Source organism: Cydia pomonella, chromosome 11 (genome assembly GCF_033807575.1).
Source record: "Cydia pomonella isolate Wapato2018A chromosome 11, ilCydPomo1, whole genome shotgun sequence".
Taxonomy (NCBI): domain Eukaryota; kingdom Metazoa; phylum Arthropoda; class Insecta; order Lepidoptera; family Tortricidae; genus Cydia; species Cydia pomonella.
In genome coordinates this window covers 23,397,771-23,419,294 of record NC_084713.1, presented here as the reverse complement: position 1 = coordinate 23,419,294, position 21,524 = coordinate 23,397,771, and the positions used below count along the sequence as shown (strand labels likewise).

The 21,524-nt window shown below is 39.1% G+C and overlaps 2 protein-coding genes across 2 annotated transcripts in view; one reads left to right on the top strand and one right to left on the bottom strand.

Annotated features, from left to right (window-relative positions):
- Positions 1–2,773: 2,773 nt before the first annotated feature.
- Positions 2,774–4,897, bottom strand: LOC133522530 (prefoldin subunit 2). The gene is made up of 3 exons (XM_061857895.1): positions 4,634–4,897; positions 4,198–4,366; positions 2,774–3,742 (listed from the first exon to the last, which is right to left on the bottom strand). Exons 1-3 carry the CDS (start codon positions 4,765–4,767, stop codon positions 3,614–3,616), a joined length of 432 nt encoding a protein of 143 aa, XP_061713879.1. The 5' UTR covers positions 4,768–4,897; the 3' UTR covers positions 2,774–3,613.
- A 279-nt stretch (positions 4,898–5,176) lies between these two features.
- Positions 5,177–21,524, top strand: part of LOC133522535 (exocyst complex component 1) — a 48,991-nt gene continuing 32,643 nt past the window's right edge. The window contains exon 1 of the mRNA XM_061857900.1: positions 5,177–5,537. Within this exon, the coding sequence (XP_061713884.1) occupies positions 5,472–5,537 (66 nt within the window). The 5' untranslated portion in view covers positions 5,177–5,471. The remainder of the gene's footprint in view (positions 5,538–21,524) is intronic.

Below are 21,524 nucleotides of genomic sequence, written 5' to 3'. Positions count from 1 at the left end.
TGGAAACGACCCTATTAGGTATGGAGTGTAGAATTAAGAGAAGTGGCATCTCTTATGGTAGAACTGTTGCAAAAGTGTCCAGCTGTCAGCTATAAATAATAGTTCCAAATCTCTCCAGAGTAGCGCTAGAGTAGCTAAGAACCTAGGCGCTATTGACGGAGTGAAGTGCGCTGTCTATGATTGGATTTTTTTGTTTAAGTACTCTAGGTATTGTAGCGCCACCTATTTAAAGTTTTTTGATGACACTTTTTGGTACATGGAGATTTTGTTCCTTATCTCCACCTTCCGTACTATTAGGGATATTGAAGTGTTATTAAAATACTAGACGAAAAACCGGCTTTGCTCGGGTAAAATAATAACTCTGGTACACTCAGTTAGTTAGTAGAACAATGCGGCTATATAATTTTTAAGAAAAAAAAAATCGACTTCAATGAGGGAGACCGGTGAAAGAACAATTATTGTTGATTTTAGATTTCCTACAATGAAATTAAAAAGACAGCGTCCTACGCCTAATTATGTAGAAAAGGAGGTAACATGTTTTTTTTTGCCACTGCACCCACCTTGACACATTTCAGATTTGCCCTATGGTTGACTGGTAAGATACCCGCAATAGGGTATTCAGCTGTATTTAAGATAAATTATTTCACACCATGCATGAAATAAAGCACCCGATAATTATTAAAAAAACTAAATAGGATAGAAATATAAAAATGTGCCTTGAAAACCTAACTGCGTGGCAAAGAGAACAAATTGCCAAACGTGAACTATGCATCATTGAAGAGTTCCATTCTGTTCATCATCAGCAGTTCCACTTCATCAAATGTCATTTCTACAAATGTAAATACTTGACTAAGATAACTATATATATGCCTTTAACATTTGAGGAGTTCCCTTGAGTCCTCATGGACCCTATCGTCAGAACTCGAACTTGACAAAAATTTGCCTTTAAAATCTAATTTGCTTAACAAACACAGCGAAGAGGACAAATCGCCAAACGTGTACTATGCGTCGTTGAAGAGTACCATTCTGATCATCATCAGCAGTTCCACTTCACCAAATGTCACTTTTTAAATGTAAATGCTTGATTTGTTAAAGAAAATACAAAAATCACTATATGTATGCCTTTCATATTCTCTCGATTCCTCATGGACCCCATCGTCAGAACTCGAACCTGACAAAAAATTGTCTTGAAAATCTAATTTACTTAACAAACACAGCGAAGAGGACAAATCGCCAAACGTGTACTATGCGTCGTTGAAGAGTTCCATTCTGATCATCATCAGCAGTTCCACTTCATCAAATGTCACTTTTTTAAATGTAAATGCTTGATTTGTTACAGAAAATACAAAAATCACTATATGTATGCCTTAATCACATTTGAAGAGTGCCCTCGATTCCTCATGGATCCCATCATCAAAACTGAGTTTTGACAAAAACGGGACCAATCTGTATATATATAAATTCAAACAAAAAAATAATTTTCAAAATCGGTTCAGAAATGACGGAGTTATGGAGTAACAAACATTTAAAAAAAAACATACAACCGAATTGATAACCTCCTCTATTGAAATCTTGAAGTCGGTTAAAAATGTAGGCGTGAAGGGTTGTCCTCCCATAGAAAATTTTATTTACCGCGCCTTACTTTATACATCACTTACAACCAGTGACATACATAGCCATTCTTTAAAAAAGCGGCCAAGTGCGAGTCGGACTCGCCCATGAAGGGTTCCGTACCATTTATGACGTATTAAAAAAAACTACTTACTAGATCTGGTTCAAACCAATTTTCGGTGGAAGTTTGCATGGTAATGTATATCATATATTTTTTTTTGATTTTATTAGAAACCTAAATATCATTTTTGAAGACATATCCCTAGATACCCCACACGTATGGGTTTGACGAAAAAAATTTTTTTTTAAATTTTTATGACGTATTAAAAAAAAACTACTTACTAGATCTCGTTCGAATCAATTTTCTGTGGAAGTTTGCATGGCAATGTATATCATATATTTTTTTAGATTTTTCATTCTGTTATTTTAGAAGTTACGGGGAGGGGGGGGGGACACATTTTACCACTTTGGAAGTGTCTCTCGCGCAAACTATTCAGTTTAGAAAAAAATGATATTAGAAACCTTAATATCACTTTTAAAGACCTATCCATAGATATCCCACACGTATGGGTTTGATGAAAAAAAAATTTTTGAGTTTCAGTTCTAAGTATGGGGAACCCCCAAAATTTATTGTTTTTTTTTCTATTTTTGTGTAAACATCATAATGCGGTTCATAGAATACATCTACTTACCAAGTTTGAACAGTATAGCCCTTATAGTTTCGGAAAAAAGTGGCTGTGACAGAATCGGACAGACAGACGGACATGACGAATCTATAAGGGTTCCGTTTTTTGCCATTTGGCTACGGAACCCTAAAAAAGTGCATCTTACACACTAGGTGCCAACCAACATGCCGTCGCAAACGTGTTCACAATTTTCGAACGCACCGTCGCTGTCATTTTCCAAATTAAATATGACCTACCTTTTGTCATTAAATTAACACTTTTAAATGCAAAATACGCGATAATCCGAATTTTGCCAATATATGTGGTCGATTCAAAACTCTTATTTTTTAACGCTCTTTCATTTGAGTATAATTTCATTCGAGAAGATTTACATAACAACGGGCACACGGTAAACTTTGATAGCAGGGTGCATAAGACGCTTTTTATGATATTTTGGATTTGTACTTACTCTTTTAAAAAAAAAGTTAAACACAGTATACATTTATAAAATATATTGAATACATACAACTTAAACCTAAATAAATCAAATTTAAATAGATATTTACTTTCCAAGCACAATAAATTTGAATACCTAGTTTGTTTATTTTAAACCAAAAGAACATACTTATTATACAACGTGTCTCTACGCTCTGCACATAGATGAATAGGATGTGTCTATTAGGGTACTTCTAACCTATGTACAAAGTACCTAACCGATATACAGTATTAACGGAGAAATAAATGATTTATTATTGAATACTTGGGAACAGCCTGTATGTAGATACACGGTAATTAAAGAGTATGTCATGTCACTAGTGGCACTTTAATCTTATCGCCATTGTGAATGACTAAGTATGCTTCTATTTATTGATGATTTATTTGAATTAATTTAACTTTAACAATATATTTATTTAATGTTTATCTAATTAAATAATTTACCATATTAGAACATTCCTGAGAAGGAACTCTACTTGGGATCTCGGTCAATGTCCAGAGAGTAGAGACACATTATATAATATGTAATTAAAAATGTATTTCAGTTTCTGAAGTAACATTTAAAAGAAGACACTGTTCAATAAAAAATGTAGGTAAATATTTTATGAGCTTTTACAAATTTACAACCTACACAAATTAGATGGATTGATGTTTGGCCCACTCAAGGATACACACAATTATTAGTAAGAAATCTGAATCTTGTTAATTTGTGGCCGAGTGCCTGAAAATGGCAATGAGCAGATTTACCACATCAAGTATTTAAACATTTTAAACAGTCTTTGCAGTCTGAGTAACTTTTGTTACACAGAAAGTGAAGAAGCAAGCACTGTGTCGGAGGATGCTCAGCCGCTGGCAACCAGCACATTGTTCTGCTGCGAGGAAGGGGCTTCGGGCACAGGCGCAGGTGCAGTAGTGGCGCCCCGCTGCAGGCGGATGTCGTGGGTCTCGATATAAGCATTGATTTCCTGGCCCTGCACCAAACAACACAATATGTTATGAATTTATTATTATTTATTTATGAATGCACAGGCAACTTATAGCTGATATGTGCACATCAATGTCCTGCACTTGTGTTTTGTCCATTATCATATAAAATGTTTGTCGAGTCTATTTCACTGAGGGTGCACTGATTACGGATTCGGGCAAACTGTTCCACAGGAGTCAGGCAACCTCGGGGAAGCCAGTGCCGCCAGGCTGGTCTAAGCTGGTCGACTCAAAGATGAAGCCGTGTGCTTAACGTGGGCCATTGAGATTATAAAACTGTTCCACACTTTCACTATGCAGTTAGACGAAAATTTTGAATCATTAACAGTTTGCTAAAAGCTGTTACTAATGTTTGATGCCGTTTTCTGTGTTCTTTAGTTAAAAACTTTTTATGGTAATGATTTTTCATTAATTATGTATATACAACCGAGTGTGTATGCACCTTGTTAGCAAGTTGCTCATTGAGCGCAGTGAGAGCCTGCGGTAGGCGCTGCAGATTGGCCTCGAGCTCGGCAAGCGCGGAGCCCGCCGTGCGCTCCAGCAGCACCCCGCCCACCATGCGGAAGCAGCGCCTGTCAGCTTCCACACCCTTCAGCGTCTCCACCACAATCCTAAAATATATCAATAAAATACATTATGAATATAAGACTAATCCATCATTTTTCGGCTTCTGGTTTATCATAGAAGAGGAACTCTAAGAATAGTAGTACATGTTACATATGAGCAATCACTGACTGAGCCTCAACTCATTAGTCGTGAGGAACACCTGCTACAAGAAGTTGAGATACTGAGAACATGATGTGTCTCCTTTGGAAATTCTCATTAGGAATTAACGTAAACGATAAAGAATTTACGGCTGAAGATGTAAAATGATTCACTTGTGCTCGTTTAAGTCCATTTCCAGCTCGGAGATCTTGTTGGCGAGCTGCCGTTGCTCGGCGCGCAGGGTTTGGAAACCGGCGAACACCTCCTCGCTCGACTTCTTCCCTGCCTTATTTGCTGGTTTTGCCATATTATAATCTTAAATAATAGATTAATTTATAACAAATGTAATAACTTCTTGCGAATAAACCTCTGGATCAGTATTTCAATATTTTTGAGGTTAGAGCTATTAATAAACGTCAAACAAAGAATTGTCATGGACGTCATGAATGTCAATCAGTTTTCAGTTGGTTCGGTTATAAAAACCCTGAACTCCCTGAAGTGATTTAGACGTACCAGCATCAGCTGCCTGTCTTAAACCAAATAATAAAAATAATAATAATAAAATATCTTACACAGATTTAAGTACGGCTGTACTACCGTACTAGTATTTTTTGACGTTAATTAAATATAAATGACACAGATTTAAGTTACTTTATTTTATTTTATTATCTTGTAAGCACTTGTAAGCCTTGGAAAAACGTATATTATCTTTGGAATCAGCAGATTTAAATGTACCCTGTATGATTTCCCAGTTGAGTTGATTGTCACTGTCACTGTCAAATTGGATTTGCATATGATTAGCGTTGTTTGCGTCATCCATCTCAACATTTCAAGTCAATGTTTTGATAATTCATCGGAGGGCGTTGATGAAACTAAGATAAGAAGAAGAACGGCTTCAGCATTTTCGGCTAATTTTATAGACAGCCTTTGTTTCATATAACGCGGGTGTATGTGAGTTGGTGATACAAGTCAAGTACTAGGCTCAGCAGACGGCAAGGGAGCTAATGAGCGATGGTGGAGGCGGCTAAGCGCGAGGAGGCGGGCTGGGCGCGCGCGCTTGCCGAGGCAGCTCCTGCAGTAAGTACTCACAGATCCACACATACTCCTCATTTGTAGAACACCCCACATGCCTGTAAGTATAAATTGCTTGAGTGAATGACTTCTCTCCATAGCAACACACTTATATTATTAGATAGAGATAGGTATTACCTTTCGAGAAATGGGCCCCTGCATTCTACTCTCTTTACTTGTTAGTATTTGATTGTGGTCCAGACAAAATTCCTCAACAACATGTATTTCATATTTGGCAACATGATTTCTTCAAATATTTTGTAGCCAAATACATTTCTGAGGTACACTTCTTCGTTATGTTGTTTATCAAGTAATGTTTTAAGCAACATTTTTGTTAGGGTTCAGTTCTAACAATGGATTCCATGAGGAATTGAGGGAACTTCTCATATCTTTTAAGGATAATATTACTAATAGCTTTTTTTTGATGCACTATGGTTGTAAATAATTTCAATGTTACTTTAAACTGTTTTATGTTTAAATAGTTGTTTTTTTTTTCAGTAACTTTTTTAATTTTAATATTCATTTCATTGCCATTCCTCCACCCCTATGAAAACCACTCCTTATGAAAACCAATGTTGAGACAAGGGAATATTACCACAGAAATTATATTACATGGTACTCATTACATACATAATAAAAACAATTTAATTGACTTCCAAAATACATGTGAGGGGGCATCCATAAATTACGTAAGTGGTAAAATTAGTATGACTTTTCAAAATATAAAAAAAACTATTTAAAAATATGGAAGATATAAAATTATTTATATTTATTTATTTAACTACTTTAAACAAAACAAACAATTCAGCTAAGTGCAATCCCATCAAAAACATAGATGTGAAATGAGAGCCAAGTCGCAGATTACATAATAGTTCTTAAGAACAGATACTTATCTCTCAAAGTAAACACAAATACCTACCGTTTTAAAACCTACACAAAAATACAATGGAGTGACCTTCAACGCACCGCTCCCCACACCGTGCGCACCAGCATGCTAGGCTCCCCACACCGTGCGCACCAGCATGCTAGGCTTCCCGATGCTTAGAAATGATATTACAAATAAGTACCGACTTAAACTATAGATTCCATAGAAGATACCTACCTACTTAAATAAGTAGGTACAAATATAAGTTAATTGTCAAACTAGCATTATAACCTGCCATTAGGTGTATAAAAGGATAGCTTAAAATAATTATGACCAAGATAAGTAAGTAAATATACTTTATTTTGCTTCATTTGGTTATATGTAAAAAAAACAACAGAAAGCTTAAGACTACCTTGTCTTACCTAAAAACCGTTGGTCTTATCGCTAAAAAGCGATCTCTTCTAGACAACCAAGACAAGAGATAAGTTGCAATAAGTAATTATAATATTCCATTTATGCATTTCATTCCGATAAGTGACTGCGAAACATTTTAAAAGGTCATAGCTCCTTGCAGTAACCGCAGTGTTTACGCCGTTTTATAAACCATGCAATGAACCCAGCAAAGAAATATTGTATACCTTCCTGTAGGTATTTTAAAACTACGTTACTATACGTTTAAAATTACGTTAAAATAAACATGTACCAAAAGACCGTAAAAGTTAGGCTGCCTAGTTCAAATAGATAATTTGTCGTAAATAAATATTACATCTTTAAAGAAGTTCAATATATAAAAAGCGGCCAAGTGCGAGTCGGACTCGCGCATGAAGGGTTCCGTACCATTTAAGACGTATTAAAAAAAAATCTACTTGCTAGATCTTGTTCAACATTTTACCACTTTGGACACACATTTTACCACTTTGGAACTGTCTCTCGCGCAAACTATTCAGTTTAGAAAAAAATGATGTTAGGAACCTAAATATCATTTTTGAAGACCTATCCATAGATACCCCACACGTATGGGTTTGATGAAAAAAATTTTTTTTTAATTTATTGACGTATTAAAAAAAAACTATTCACTAGATCTCGTTCAAACCAATTTTCGGTGGAAGTTTGCATGGTAATGTATATCATATATTTTTTTTAGATTTTTCATTCTGTTATTTTAGAAGTTACAGGGGGGGGGACACACATTTTTTCACTTTGGAAGTGTCTCTCGCGCAAACTATTCAGTTTAGAAAAAAATTATATTAGAAACCTAAATATCATTTTTGAAGACCTATCCATAGATACCCCACACGTATGGGTTTGATGAAAAAAATTTTTTTTTTAAATTTTTATGACGTATTAAAAAAAAACTACTTACTAGATCTCGTTCGAACCAATTTTCGGTGGAAGTTTGCATGGCAATGTATATCATATATTTTTTTTAGATTTTTCATTCTGTTATTTTAGAAGTTACAGGGGGGGGGACACACATTTTTTCACTTTGGAAGTGTCTCTCGCGCAAACTATTCAGTTTAGAAAAAAATGATGTTAGGAACCTAAATATCATTTTTGAAGACCTATCCATAGATACCCCACACGTATGGGTTTGATGAAAAAATTTTTTTTTTAAATTTTTTATGACGTATTAAAAAAAAACTACTTACTAGATCTCGTTCGAACCAATTTTCGGTGGAAGTTTGCATGGCAATGTATATCATATTTTTTTTTTAGATTTTTCATTCTGTTATTTTAGAAGTTACGGGGGGGGGGGGACACACTTTTTACCACTTTGGAAGTGTCTCTCGCGCAAACTTTTCAGTTTAGAAAAAAATGATATTAGAAACCTCAATATCATTTTTAAAGACCTATCCATAGATACCCCACACGTATGAGTTTGATGAAAAAAGATTTTTTGAGTTTCAGTTCTAAGTATGGGGAACCCCCAAAATTTATTGTTTTTAAAATAAAATAAAATAAATAAAATAAATAAATAAAGTTTTATTTTCAGGCATCACGTACATTAGTACACCCATATCACACTAAAAAGAATTGCTTAAAACTAAAATAAAAGTAAAACAAAAGTAAAACAAGTAAAATAATAAATGAATACTATTTTTTGTTCTCGTTTTCATGCACTGAGAGCCAGTGCCTAAACATATTACAATTAATATTGCGGTACACCGACATGAGGATGGTATTATGCGAGCGGCGCATCCCCTCCCAGAAAGAAGCAATGTAGTACGGTCGCCAAGCCGCTCCGAGGCCAGATTTAATTGACTCAGCTCGGCCTTACCCACAACCGGTATCAATGTGTTCGGACAGTTCTCCTGATCACCGTACATGCGGTAGTAAAGCGGAAAAATGGTGGAGGGGATAGTAATGACGTCACAAAGATGGCGGCCGGACCTATTCTTTTTGGCGGTGTATCTCGAAAACCACTTAACCGATTTTAATCATCGAGGTGTCAAATAATAGCTTATATTATGGAGATTATTTCCTTTTCTACAAACATTTACGTGAAACCTATAGGAAAAAAAATAATCACAAAAAACAGTTTTTTTAAAAATTATTATTTTTTATTTTGTAAAAATCTCCGTAAATATTAGCATTTCGCAAATTTTGTTTAATATAAAACATATTGCTTCATTATCAAGGAATATAATGAGCCTTAAAACATACAGATCGAGTAATAAACAATGAAGCTACACTCATTTATTTGCGCATGGGTAACGATAACTGGCTTTTACCGGTCGAAACTGTGGTGACTGTTACGATACGTATTGAATGGAATTTATAGAGTATCGGTTTTAATTACTGAAATTATAAAAACCAGACACAATAATGTTACCTTACTTCGACCTTTAGTCTCTTTTTTCGTCTTAATCATAGGTAGGTGCATATTTCTTTTTAGGTACTTAAAAATTTTATACAGGGTGAACTTTTAACCACCAGTCATACTCTGCGTAGCGACTTTATAGGTCATACTTAACAACTTTTACTATGGGACCAATTCCGAAATCGCGAAAAAAAATTTGACTGTCCCATGTAAAGGTGCGACCAACTTTACCAGACCAACACTTTTCCAAACTGAGCTACAGCTGTCCGATGAAGTTAAGTACTTAGGACTAACTCTCGACGATAAACTCAATTGGAACAACCACATCAACAAACGGATAGACAAGGCGGGAGTTGTCTTCTGGCAGTGCAGAAGGATGATTGGTAAGAGGTGGGGACTCAACCCGAAAATTACCCTCTGGCTCTATAAGACGATAATCCGCCCCTTACTCTGTTACGGTGCTCTGGTTTGGTGGCCAAGAACAAACCTAGGCAACGTACGAGACAAACTACAAAGACTTCAAAGGCTCGCATGCGCGGCCACCACTGGCTGCACGAGGTCTACCCCGACTGCAGCCATGGAGGTCATGCTAAACCTTCCACCGCTGCACCTACACATACAGCAAGAGGCCAGTCTCTCAGCGGTAAGGTTGCGAACCCTCAAGATATGGTCTAACATCACAGGAGCTCTTCACACAAAATGCCTTGAAAAGGTGTATGACGAATTTCCAGTGCTTAGGTCAGGCACGGACCGGATTCACAAACAAGCTATCTTCGATAAAAGGTACAAAATACAGTTATATGAGGACGACAATCATGAAGGACTCAATCCCCGGGAGCTGAGAATCTTCACTGATGGGTCCAAAACAGACAGCGGATCGGGCTCTGGAACCTTCTCAGAAGACCTGAACATGTCGATCACCACTCCGCTAGGAGCCCATAACTCGGTATTCCAAGCTGAGTGCATGGGCATCATAAACGCGGCGGCTGCCATCACTGCAAGGAAGGTAGTAGGATCCTCCATCCGCATACTCTCCGACAGTAGAGCAGTCTTAATGGCTCTAAATAGCCATATAGTTACATCCAAACTTATACACGAATGCCACAAACGACTAATGGAGGTATGTCATAATAACAAGATCACCCTACAATGGATCAAGGGACACAGTGGATCCCGAGGTAACGATGCTGCGGACGAGCTTGCCAGGCAAGGATCGAATGCGGGGGCGATTGGTCCGGAACCGATTCTTCCGATACCATTTAGCAAGGTACGCTCAATGCTGCTGGCACGTACAGGGAAACTACACACAGAACACTGGCTGAACCAGACTGGATGCAGACAGGCAAAAGAAGCCATGCCTGCAGTGGCGGATTTCCAGTCTTGGCCGCCCTAGGCCCCGCCGGGCCATGTAGTAACTACTAGCCGCCCCTTTCTCAGCAGGCATCATATAGACTGCCACCTTGCTGCCGCCCCTAACGCCTTGCCGCCCTAGGCCCGGGCCTACTGGGCCTAAGGGAAAATCCCCCACTGCATGCCTGGCATCAACGGAAAACTCATAAGGGCGCTCCTGCAACTAGGGAAGGTCCGACTGAGTATGGTAACCAGTGTCATAACAGGTCATGGACTATTTAACAAACATCTTTTCACAACAGGTGTCACAGACAGTCCCCTGTGCCGAGGTTGCATGGAGACAGAAGAAACAGCCTCTCACGTGGTGCTGGAATGCAGCGGAGTGACTCCATACAGGGCTAAACATCTCGGATCTCCGAGAGACCTCCCCGAGGTCCTACTCAACATCAAAGGTTTGATAGGATTCCTCGAGGAGCTGGGCTGGCAGGACTAGCCCACCCCCAACATATCACGCAAAATAGGCGCAAGTCGTCGAGTTGCGGAAAAATCGCCCGAATACAATACAATACAATACAATACAATACAAGGTGCGACCAGACCGCAGCTTAAAAAACGGTCATGATACGGAATCGCAGTGACGCGTCGTATGCGTACCGTTTTTGACGCATGCTCCCCACACCGCTGTTTAAAAAACGGTGACGGTACGGAATCGCAGTGACGTGCTTCACGCGAATCTTTTTTGTTCGCAAAACAGTTGCGTCTTTTACGTCACCGGTACGGTGTCTGCCATAAGATCTCCGTGTAATATTTTTTGCGATTTTTACGCAGTTCAATTTACGGTGCGTCAGCTTATTTTAAGCAGCGGTGTGGCGAGCATGCGTCATGGACCCGGGCACGTCCTTAAACTACGTCCAAAAGAGAGGTATGGGCATTGTGAATGTCATCTCGCTTTGTGTGGTAGGGCACAGCCAGTGGGTTTCATTCCAGATCCAAATTTTCTTGCGTGATTCGGCATTGGTCCCATAATAAAAGTTGTTCAGTATGACCTGTAAAGTCACTGCGCAGAGTATGGCTGGTGGTTAAAATTTCATCTTATACCTATATTCGACACAAGTAGTAAGTACTTACAGACCAACTATGATACACATTTTGCCTGTATAGTGATACATAGTGAATAAATTAATACCTGATTTAAAAAATAAAACAAAAATAACAAATATCATGTTATTTAATTCAGTAATCACTAATCAGTCTTAAACAATGAACATCATACTTTTAGATTAGACAACAAAATGTATATTTATACTGTGTTTCGACTTGAAAGATTTTACTGCTTTAAAACATAAGACAAACCTACCAACCAAATGTATAAAAAAAATGTTTTTTGTGATTATTATTTTCCTATAGGTTTCACGTAAATGTTTGTAAAAAGAAAATAATCTCCATAATATAAGCTATTAGTTGACACCTCGATGAATACAATCGGTTAAGTGGTTTTCGAGATACACCGCCAAAAAGAATAGGTCCGGACGCCATCTTTGTGACGTCATTACTATCCCCTCCCACCATTTTTCCGCTTTACTACCGCATGTACGGTGATCAGGAGAAACGCCCGAACACATTGATACCGGTTGTGGGTAAGGCCGAGCTGAGTCAATTAAATCTGGCCTCGGAGCGGCTTGGGGACTACTAATAGTAAAAGTTGTTCAGTATGACCTATAAAGTCGCTGCGCAGAGTATGACTGGTGGTTAAAAGTTCACCCTGTATAAAATTTTTAAGCAAAAAGAAATATGTACCTACCTATGATTAAGACGAAAAAAGAGACTAAACGTCGAAGTAAGGTAACATTATTGTGTCTGGTTTTTATAATTGTCATTATAATTTCAGTAATTAAAACCGATACTCTATAAATTCCATTCAATACGTATCGTAACAGTCACCACAGTTTCGACCGGTAAAAGCCAGTTATCGTTACCCATGCGCAAATAAATGAGTGTAGCTTCATTGTTTATTACTCGATCTGTATGTTTTAAGGCTCATTATATTCCTTGATAATGAAGCAATATGTTTTATATTAAACAAAATTTGCGAAATGCTAATATTTACGGAGATTTTTACAAAATAAAAAATAATAATTTTATAAAAAAACTGTTTTTTGTGATTATTTTTTTCCTATAGGTATCACGTAAATGTTTGTAGAAAAGGAAATAATCTCCATAATATAAGCTATTATTTGACACCTCGATGATTAAAATCGGTTAAGTGGTTTTCGAGATACACCGCCAAAAAGAATAGGTCCGGCCGCCATCTTTGTGACGTCATTACTATCCCCTCCACCATTTTTCCGCTTTACTACCGCATGTACGGTGATCAGGAGAACTGTCCGAACACATTGATACCGGTTGTGGGTAAGGCCGAGCCGAGTCAATTAAATCGTGTTTCTAGAGGGCTTTTGAGATTTGGCGACCGTACTAATGCGCGCGCGTACCACTGCGAAGAAGTCAGGGATTCTGGCTTCTGCGAACATGGTGGAGGCACTGCAGGAACGCGGCAGCCCCATCAGAGTCCGGAATATATTATTATACTGCACACGGATGGTGCCGTACGATTTCCTGCTGTACCTGACCCACAGTTGACAGGTGTAGAAAGAGAGACAATATGCATTAAATAATGTATATTTGACTCCCCTGCTACACCCGGCAAACCTGCGGGCTATCATGTTGCCACGAACAGCCAGAGCTCTTCTTTCTCGTTCTATGTCACTGTCGTCCCTCATGTCGTCCGTCAGTATATGGCCAAGATATTTGAACCGCTGCACAATACGCAGCTTCTCTCCATTTAATTTGACTTCCGGTATGTTCTCCGGACCCCTTCCAGCCTTAAAAATCATCAGCTCTGTCTTAGCCACATTGTAAATCAGCCCATGAGAATTTACATAATTTTCACAGACTGAAACCAGCTTTCTCAGACCCTTGATGGAGGGGCTGAGAAGCACCATATCGTCAGCGTAGCTGAGACTGTTAATACAGACGTCACCCACGTGACAACCGACTTCAGTGCCCCTCAGCCTCCCCATCAAGTCATTGACGTAAAGGTTAAAGAGGTCCGGAGAAGTAAGTCCACCCTGGCGTACCCCGCATTCTAATCTATAGCTATTAGATGTCGTGTCGCCCCATTTCACACAGTTGGATTGGTTTCCGTACCAGTACTCGAAAACGCGTACCAAGTCCTCAGGTACTCCCGAGCCGCGCATTTTACCCCACAGAATGTCATAATTCACAAGGTCAAATGCACGGCTAAGGTCGAGAAAGCATGCGTAGACCGATGTATTGTTACTTACGTAATGGTCCACAGCATGTTTCAGACTTACGATCGCGGAATCGGTCGAGAGACCGGGACGGAAACCAAATTGCGCGTCGTCTATTTTGAGAGTCTTAAGTAGGCTTGGCTGCAGCAAACGTTCAAATATCTTGCCCACCACCGTTCCAAGGGAGATTGGTCGGTAGTTAGCCGATGATGATAAATCTCCTGTTCGGTTCTTGACAATCGGGACGACAATGGTACGTATCATGTCTTCAGGAAGATAAGAGTACCGCAAACATAAATTGAATAGAGTACAAAGTTTCCCATAGATAACGTCACCTGCAAAAAGTATGTGCTCAAGGCTAAGGTCATCATGGCCTGGCGATTTGCCCCGCTTCATGTTTCTAACTATCTTCGCGATTTCTTCAGCAGAGAAACGAACAGGGTGCTGTGGTTTAGCATTGACGGTTCTATGGCGCATATCCCTAAGCACACACTCGGGCACAGGTCTTGGTGAAACTTTGAACCTATAACTAAAGATATCGGCTATAAGCGCCGGTTGCTGGGCGCCGTCCACGCTTACTGGTAACTGAGCTTTAAAACTGTGCTTCTTAATTTCATTCCAAAATTTTGTAAAGTTCTTGTTCTTCCTAGACGCGGCTAAAATATCCAATTTTACTTTTTTTTCTATTTTTGTGTGAACATCATAATGCGGTTCATAGAATACATCTACTTACCAAGTTTGAACAGTATAGCTTTTATAGTTTCGGAAAAAAGTGGCTGTGACAGAATCGGACAGACAGACGGACATGACGAATCTATAAGGGTTCCGTTTTTTGCCATTTGGCTACGGAACCCTAAAAACCGGTGCAAACCGTTGCTCGGAACATTTTGCTTTCGGCCGCCGCCGCCGCCGCCGCCACCGTCGGGTTTGCGTGAGCTACATTGATATAGTTCCATACTGTTATTTTATATTTCGTTGTGTAATATGAATGTGTGATTTGTTCCTTTAATCTTGTGAGATTTATTAGAACATTGAATAAAATAATTGTGATTTGTTTATTCTGCCGTTTTTGTTCTAAAATCGACCAATCCTCAAAATAGCCACCTTAAAATACGAGTAGCTTGCAAGTATCGTAATTAAAAATAATAACAAGTGTACTTATATTGAGAATGTCTACTTACATTTCCTATCTATCGGATCGGAAGAGCAAAAACTATATGTTTTATTAATTTTGTTGTTTTTGCATCCATTCACACTAAAAGCTGTGTTATTTGTTCGCGACGAAGACATTTCTTTCGCATACATTTTGGCATATTCGAGCGCGCGGCGACGCGACGTGTGTACGTGAAGTCGTACTTAACGCGCAGTCTTTGAACACCGGCAGGGACGAATTTAGGCAAACTATAAGAAATCATAAAATTGATATTGCTTGTATTTCAGAAACCTGGTTAACTCCACTCTCTGACATGAATATGTTTAAAATAACTGATTATCGACTTTGGCATGTGCCGCGCAAGAACAGAATCGGTGGCGGTGTTGGCATGCAATGTATCTCTAATTTAAAATCACGGGTCTTAAGAGTCCTTATTCCTACAGACGAGCGTATTTTGTAAAATGCTTCCTTTTTCATTCAAGATTACGACGTAACTATTAGTATTTATTCAAAAACTGGTAACGTACTTAAATAATCGTTTCCTAAACTAGCGGCTCCAACAGTTCAAATTTTCATTTTCTCTTTTAAACCTCTTTTTTAATGAGTTTTTTTGGGAGTCTTTTCCAAATTTTGCAGTGAGATGTGGCGTTTCGGTTCTCAATTTTGCTGTAAACAAGAATCATTTGTTACATGAATGACTACAATTTGATTCAACATATCTCGTACGAGGGGCTGGAATGATTAACAATCGAAGATTCATTTGAAAAAACTGATAAAATACCTTCCGAGTTTTCTTCATTTTTTTGGCGAAAACAGGGTTTTATTATATTTTTTTTCCGCAAATTGTACGCATATTTTGCTTTAAAAATAATATTATAGCAAACTGTAACTTTATGTTAACCTATAAAAAAAAAATCATAACTATGGGACCTACATTGCCGTAAATTTATATTTTTTTAAAACACGTATAAATCACGCAGCAGCGACGCCCCGCTCTCAGTCCGCGCGGAGCGCGCTTAGAGGACGGACCTGTGCTCGATTGTCAGGCATTCGTTGCGATCGTAATCAGCTACGGAGTTCCGAGAAGTGCTATATACTGCGATTAGAAAATCTTAATAAAAGTTCATTTTTTACACTATGCTTAACAGACTCTCGCTTATTGATGGATTTTCAGTGGTCCTTTTTTTTATACTACGTCGGTGGCAAACAAGCTTACGGCCCGCCTGATGGTAAGCAGTATCCGTAGCCTATGTACGCCTGCAACTCCAGAGGAGTTACATGCGCGTTGCCGACTCTAACCCCCTCCCACCCCTCGTTGAGCTCTGGCAACCTTACTCACCGGCAGGAACACAACACTATGAGTAGGGTCTAGTGTTATTTGGCTGCGATTTTCTGAAAAACGCATTTTTACTTGAAATTACGTTAGGGTTTGCATTTGCATTATTATTTTTGACCCGGATGAAGTCCAAGTTCTCATGATGGAGTCAGGAGTTGGTCACCAGAACTCCTAATCTACTCATTATAATCCCATCGTGTTTGGGCTCAAAAGATTTGCCCTGACGAACACCATCGATCTAGATGAGGTCCAGGGTCTCATGATGGAGTCAGGAGTTGGTCACCAGGACTCTTAATCTACTTATCATAACGCCATCGTGTTTGGGCTCAATAGATTTGCCCTGACGAGCACCACCAATCTAGATAAAGTCCAGGGTCTCATGATGGAGTCAGGAGTTGGTCCCTAGAACTCCTAATCTATTCATTATAATTCCATCGTGTTTTGGCTCAAAAGATTTGCCCTGACGAGCACCATAGATCTAGATGAGGCCCAGGGTCTCATGATGGAGTCAGGAGTTGGTCACCAGAACTCCTAATCTACTCATCATAACTCCATCGTGTTTGGGCTCAATAGATTTGCCCTGACGAACACCATCGACCTAGATGAGGTCCAGGGTCTCATGATGGAGTCAGGAGTTGGTCACCAGAACTCCTAATCTACTGATCATAACTCCATCGTTTTTGGGCTCAATAGATTTGCCCTGATGAACACCATCGATCTAGATGAGGTCCAGGGTCTCATGATGGAGTCAGGAGTTGGTCACCAGAACTCCTAAACTAACTCATCATAACCTCATCGTGTTTGGGCTCAATAGATTTGCCCTGACGAGCATCATCAATCTAGATAAAGTCCAGGGTCTCATGATGGAGTCAGGAGTTGGTCACTAGAACTCCTAATCTACTCATTATAATTCCAACGTGTTTGGGCTCATGAGATTTGCCATAACGAGCACCATCGACCTAGATGAGGTCCAGGGTCTCATGATGGAGTCAGGAGTTGGTCACCAGAGCTCCTAATCTACTCATCATAACTCCATCGTGTTTGGGCTCAATAGAGTTGCCCTGACGAGCACCATCAATCTAGATCAGGTCCAGGGTCTCATGATGGACTCAGGAGTTGGTCACCAGAACTCCTAGTCTATTCATCATAACTCCATCGTGTTTGGGCTCAAAAGATTTGCCCTGATGAGTACCATCGATCTAGATTAAGTCGAGGGTCTCATGATGGACTCAGGAGTTGGTCACCAGAACTCCTAATCTATTCATCATAATGGTAATTTGATGGTGCTTGTCGGGGTAAATCTATTGAGCCCAAACACGATGGAGTTATGATAAATCGATTACGAGTTCTGGTGACCAACTCCTGAGTCCATCATGAGACCCTGGACCTGATCTAGATTGATGGTGCTCGTCAGGGCAACTCTATTGAGCCCAAACACGATGGAGTTATGATGAGTAGATTAGGAGCTCTGGTGACCAACTCCTGACTCCATCATGAGACCCTGAACATCATCTAGATTGATGGTGCTCGTGAGGGCAAATCTATTGAGCCCAAACACGATGGAGTTATGATGAGTAGATTAGGAATTATGGTGACCAACTCCTGACTCCATCATGAGACCCTGGACTTCATCTAGATCGATGGTACTCGTCAGGGCAAATCTTTTGAGCCCAAACACGATGGAATTATAATGAGTAGATTAGGAGTTCTAGTGACCTACTCCTGACTCCATCATGAGACCCTGGACTTCATCTATATTGATGGTGCTCATCAGGGTAAATCTATTGAGCCCAAACTCGATGGAGTTATGATGAGTAGATTAGGAGTTCTGGGGAGTTCTGGTGACCAACTCCTGACTCCGTCATGAGACCCTGGACCTCATCTAGATCGATGGTGTTCGTCAGGGCAAATCTTTTGAGCCCAAGCACGATGGAATTATAATGAGTAGATTAGGAGTTCTGGTGACCAACTCCTGACACCATCATAAGAACCTGGATGGACTTCATTCGGGTCATAAATAATAATACAAACCCTAAAGTGATTTCAAATAACACTGAAACTCTATAGCACTAATGTGCGCAAACGATTGGCATCTTGACTAGGCAGCATGGGTGCGTAGCCACCATGCCAATCGATACGACAACGAAACACTATCTGTCTCTCTCTCGTACTAATATGCACAAACGATTGGCATCTTGGCTGGGCAGCATGGGTGCGTAGCCAACATGCCAAACGTTTACGATACGACAAGGAAACACTATCTGTCTCTCTATCGCACTAATATGCGCAATCGATTGGCTTCTTGGCTAGGTATCATGGGTGCGTAGCCAACATGCCAATCGTTTACGATACGACAACGAAACACTACTGTCTCTCTATCGCACTAATATACGCAAACGATTGGTATTTTGGCTAGGCACCAAGCAAGTGTGTGGCCAACATGCCAATCGTTTACGATACGACAACGAAACACTATCTGTCTCTCTATCGCACTAATATACTTTATTTATACCTGCAGTCATTTACTAACTTCTTCATTTTCCATTGGTGTGAAAGAGACAGAATAAAGAGCAAGGGTTATAGTACACTCTGTAGTCTGTACACTTAGTAGTAGTGTACATAAAAAAAACTACTGTGCATATAAAATAAAATAAAGAGTGCCCATATGATATCATATAACACTAAAATTAATGTTGCTTGAAATTATATTGAAAACTATCAAGATTATTCTAGTCTGCATTGAAACGCGCGTCGCGTTGCCGGCGCTCGCGTACCGAGCGCCAACGCCATCTATCGAGCGTTATTTCGTGAAATCGGAGAACGCTCCAAGGATTAAGGGCTCTTAAATTTGCCACCATCTGAATTGAAGCAGATATGGGTCGAGGTTCAGTTGCACAAACACAAGCTGGCTGTAGGTAGGGATTGCAATCCGGTCCGGCGGATCCAGTAATCCGGCCGGATCCGGCACTTTTTTAGAAGCTACCGGATCCGGTAAAATAAAAAACGCCTAAATGCAGCACGCGCTGTGCATTTTAGATGAGGAAAAGGCGACGGATGAGAGGTATGAAGTTGAACAGAACAAAAAAACTAATGAAAAAGTTCAAATTTAATAAGATAAAAATATATTTATTATGACGATTATTGGGAACAGAAGGGGATTTCTTCTTCTTTCATGTTGGTGGCACGATATGACGAATACATAAATACTGTAAAAGAAGGAACAAGTAAAGGATGGAGATGCCATGCAAGCGTTTGTAATTTATGCTAAAGATAAGGTTAATGTTGTGATAGGATTTTTCGGAAAATTGCGGGATACTTCTGGATGCGATTAGCTCAGGATCGGGACAAGTGGCGTACTGGAAGAGAGGCCTATGCTCAGCAGTGGGCGATAAAAGGCTGATATGATGATGATGATGATGATGAGGATTTTAAACTAAACAAATGAGCAGGATTAAGTCGGCGATACTCAACCGAATTAATAAACTAACTAAAATAAGTATAATTGTAAACGAAAGTTTGAGCACTTGTGAATGGTTAAATATAATAAATCACCGATTTCATATTTTGTTTTTAAAGTGATACTGACGGGTCTCTATTGGTTCCCATAAATTTTTAGTTCCGATTTTCTCAGTCCATAACGTTTTCTACCATAATTTTTATTAGTCATATTGTTAATAGTCATAAAATTTAACGACATAAATTGTAGATCCGATTTTTGCAGGTCATCATTATTGTTAGTCATAATATTTGTCGGTCATAATATTCAAAGCTCAGATTCTATATCATTACATAATGTAGAAGGTAATAAACTTGTTTATAATAATTGTCGTAAGGTCTATTTTCGCAAGGTATAATGATTGATATTCACTTGATATCCTATATTTCATGTAACTTATTAATCCATTTCGTGCCGCCAACGAGTCGACGGAGCCCAGCTTCGCGGGACTCCTATTTTCGCTCTGAGGGATACAAGGTAACTAACGAACCTACCTGGGGAAACATGATTTTTTGTTTGGCTTCCTAACTTTACCTCTGTTTCCTATATTTCATGTAACTTATTAATCCATTTCGTGCCGCCAACGAGTCGACGGAGCCCCGCTTCGCGGGACTCCTATTTTCGCTCTGAGGGACACAAGGTAACTAACGAACCTACCTGGGGAAACATGATTTTTTGTTCATGTTTTGTGTAATTCACTTTAGTAATTAAAACTATATGAATAATAACCATTAGTCCGTTAAAATGTATGCCTTAAAATATTTCTGAATAATAATGCATAGGCCTTAGAATGTTATACTAATCAATTTTATAACTTTTGCGATTATAGTATTTAATATTATAGAATGATAATGTTCGAACTATTAAACGTTATGCTTAGCAAAAATTATGACTATTGATCTTTATGTTCTTTAATTATATGGATATCAATTTCTGACTATCGAAATTCGGAACAATAAGAATATGGGAAAGAAAGGGATCCCGATACTGACATATTGTAACACTTTTTACTACTAAGTTCTATTTTATTGTTAAGAAGTTATTTATTAACTTCAAATTATAGATTTAGGAATACGTATTACGCAAAAAACTAGAAAAATATGTCATTTAATTAACTTTAATATCCCTCTACCAATCCGGATCCGGATTGCAATCCCTAGCTGTAGGTGTTTTGGACAGGCCACCTAATGGCAATTTTCTTTCGTTCCTAAATTTACTTGATGATATTTTCGCCATCCTTGTACCTTGTTATGATCATAATATAATTACCGGTGATGTGAATTTGGATATACTAATACCGACTGGTGCGAACCAGTTAAGTTTTATAAACCTGCTGCATTGATCGACATCATCTGTTGCCGACCTGATTTTAAAACGACTACGATGACTGTCACGCATAACAAGGACTTGAGTGATCACGGGTTCATCTACGCCCAATTTCCCCTTCTGACTCCGAAGCCTAGAACGATTCCACACCGACCTATTAATCACTTTGATCCCGAAACTTATAGCTGGGCCGCTTCCGTAACGCCGTGGGAATGGGTTAGCGCAACACGGGACGTAGACTTGATGGTAAATCGGTTTAATACACTTATTCTGGGCTTATTTGACCACTTTGCGCCGGTAACTACAAGAACTCAAAGATCCGCCCTCACCCTGGATTA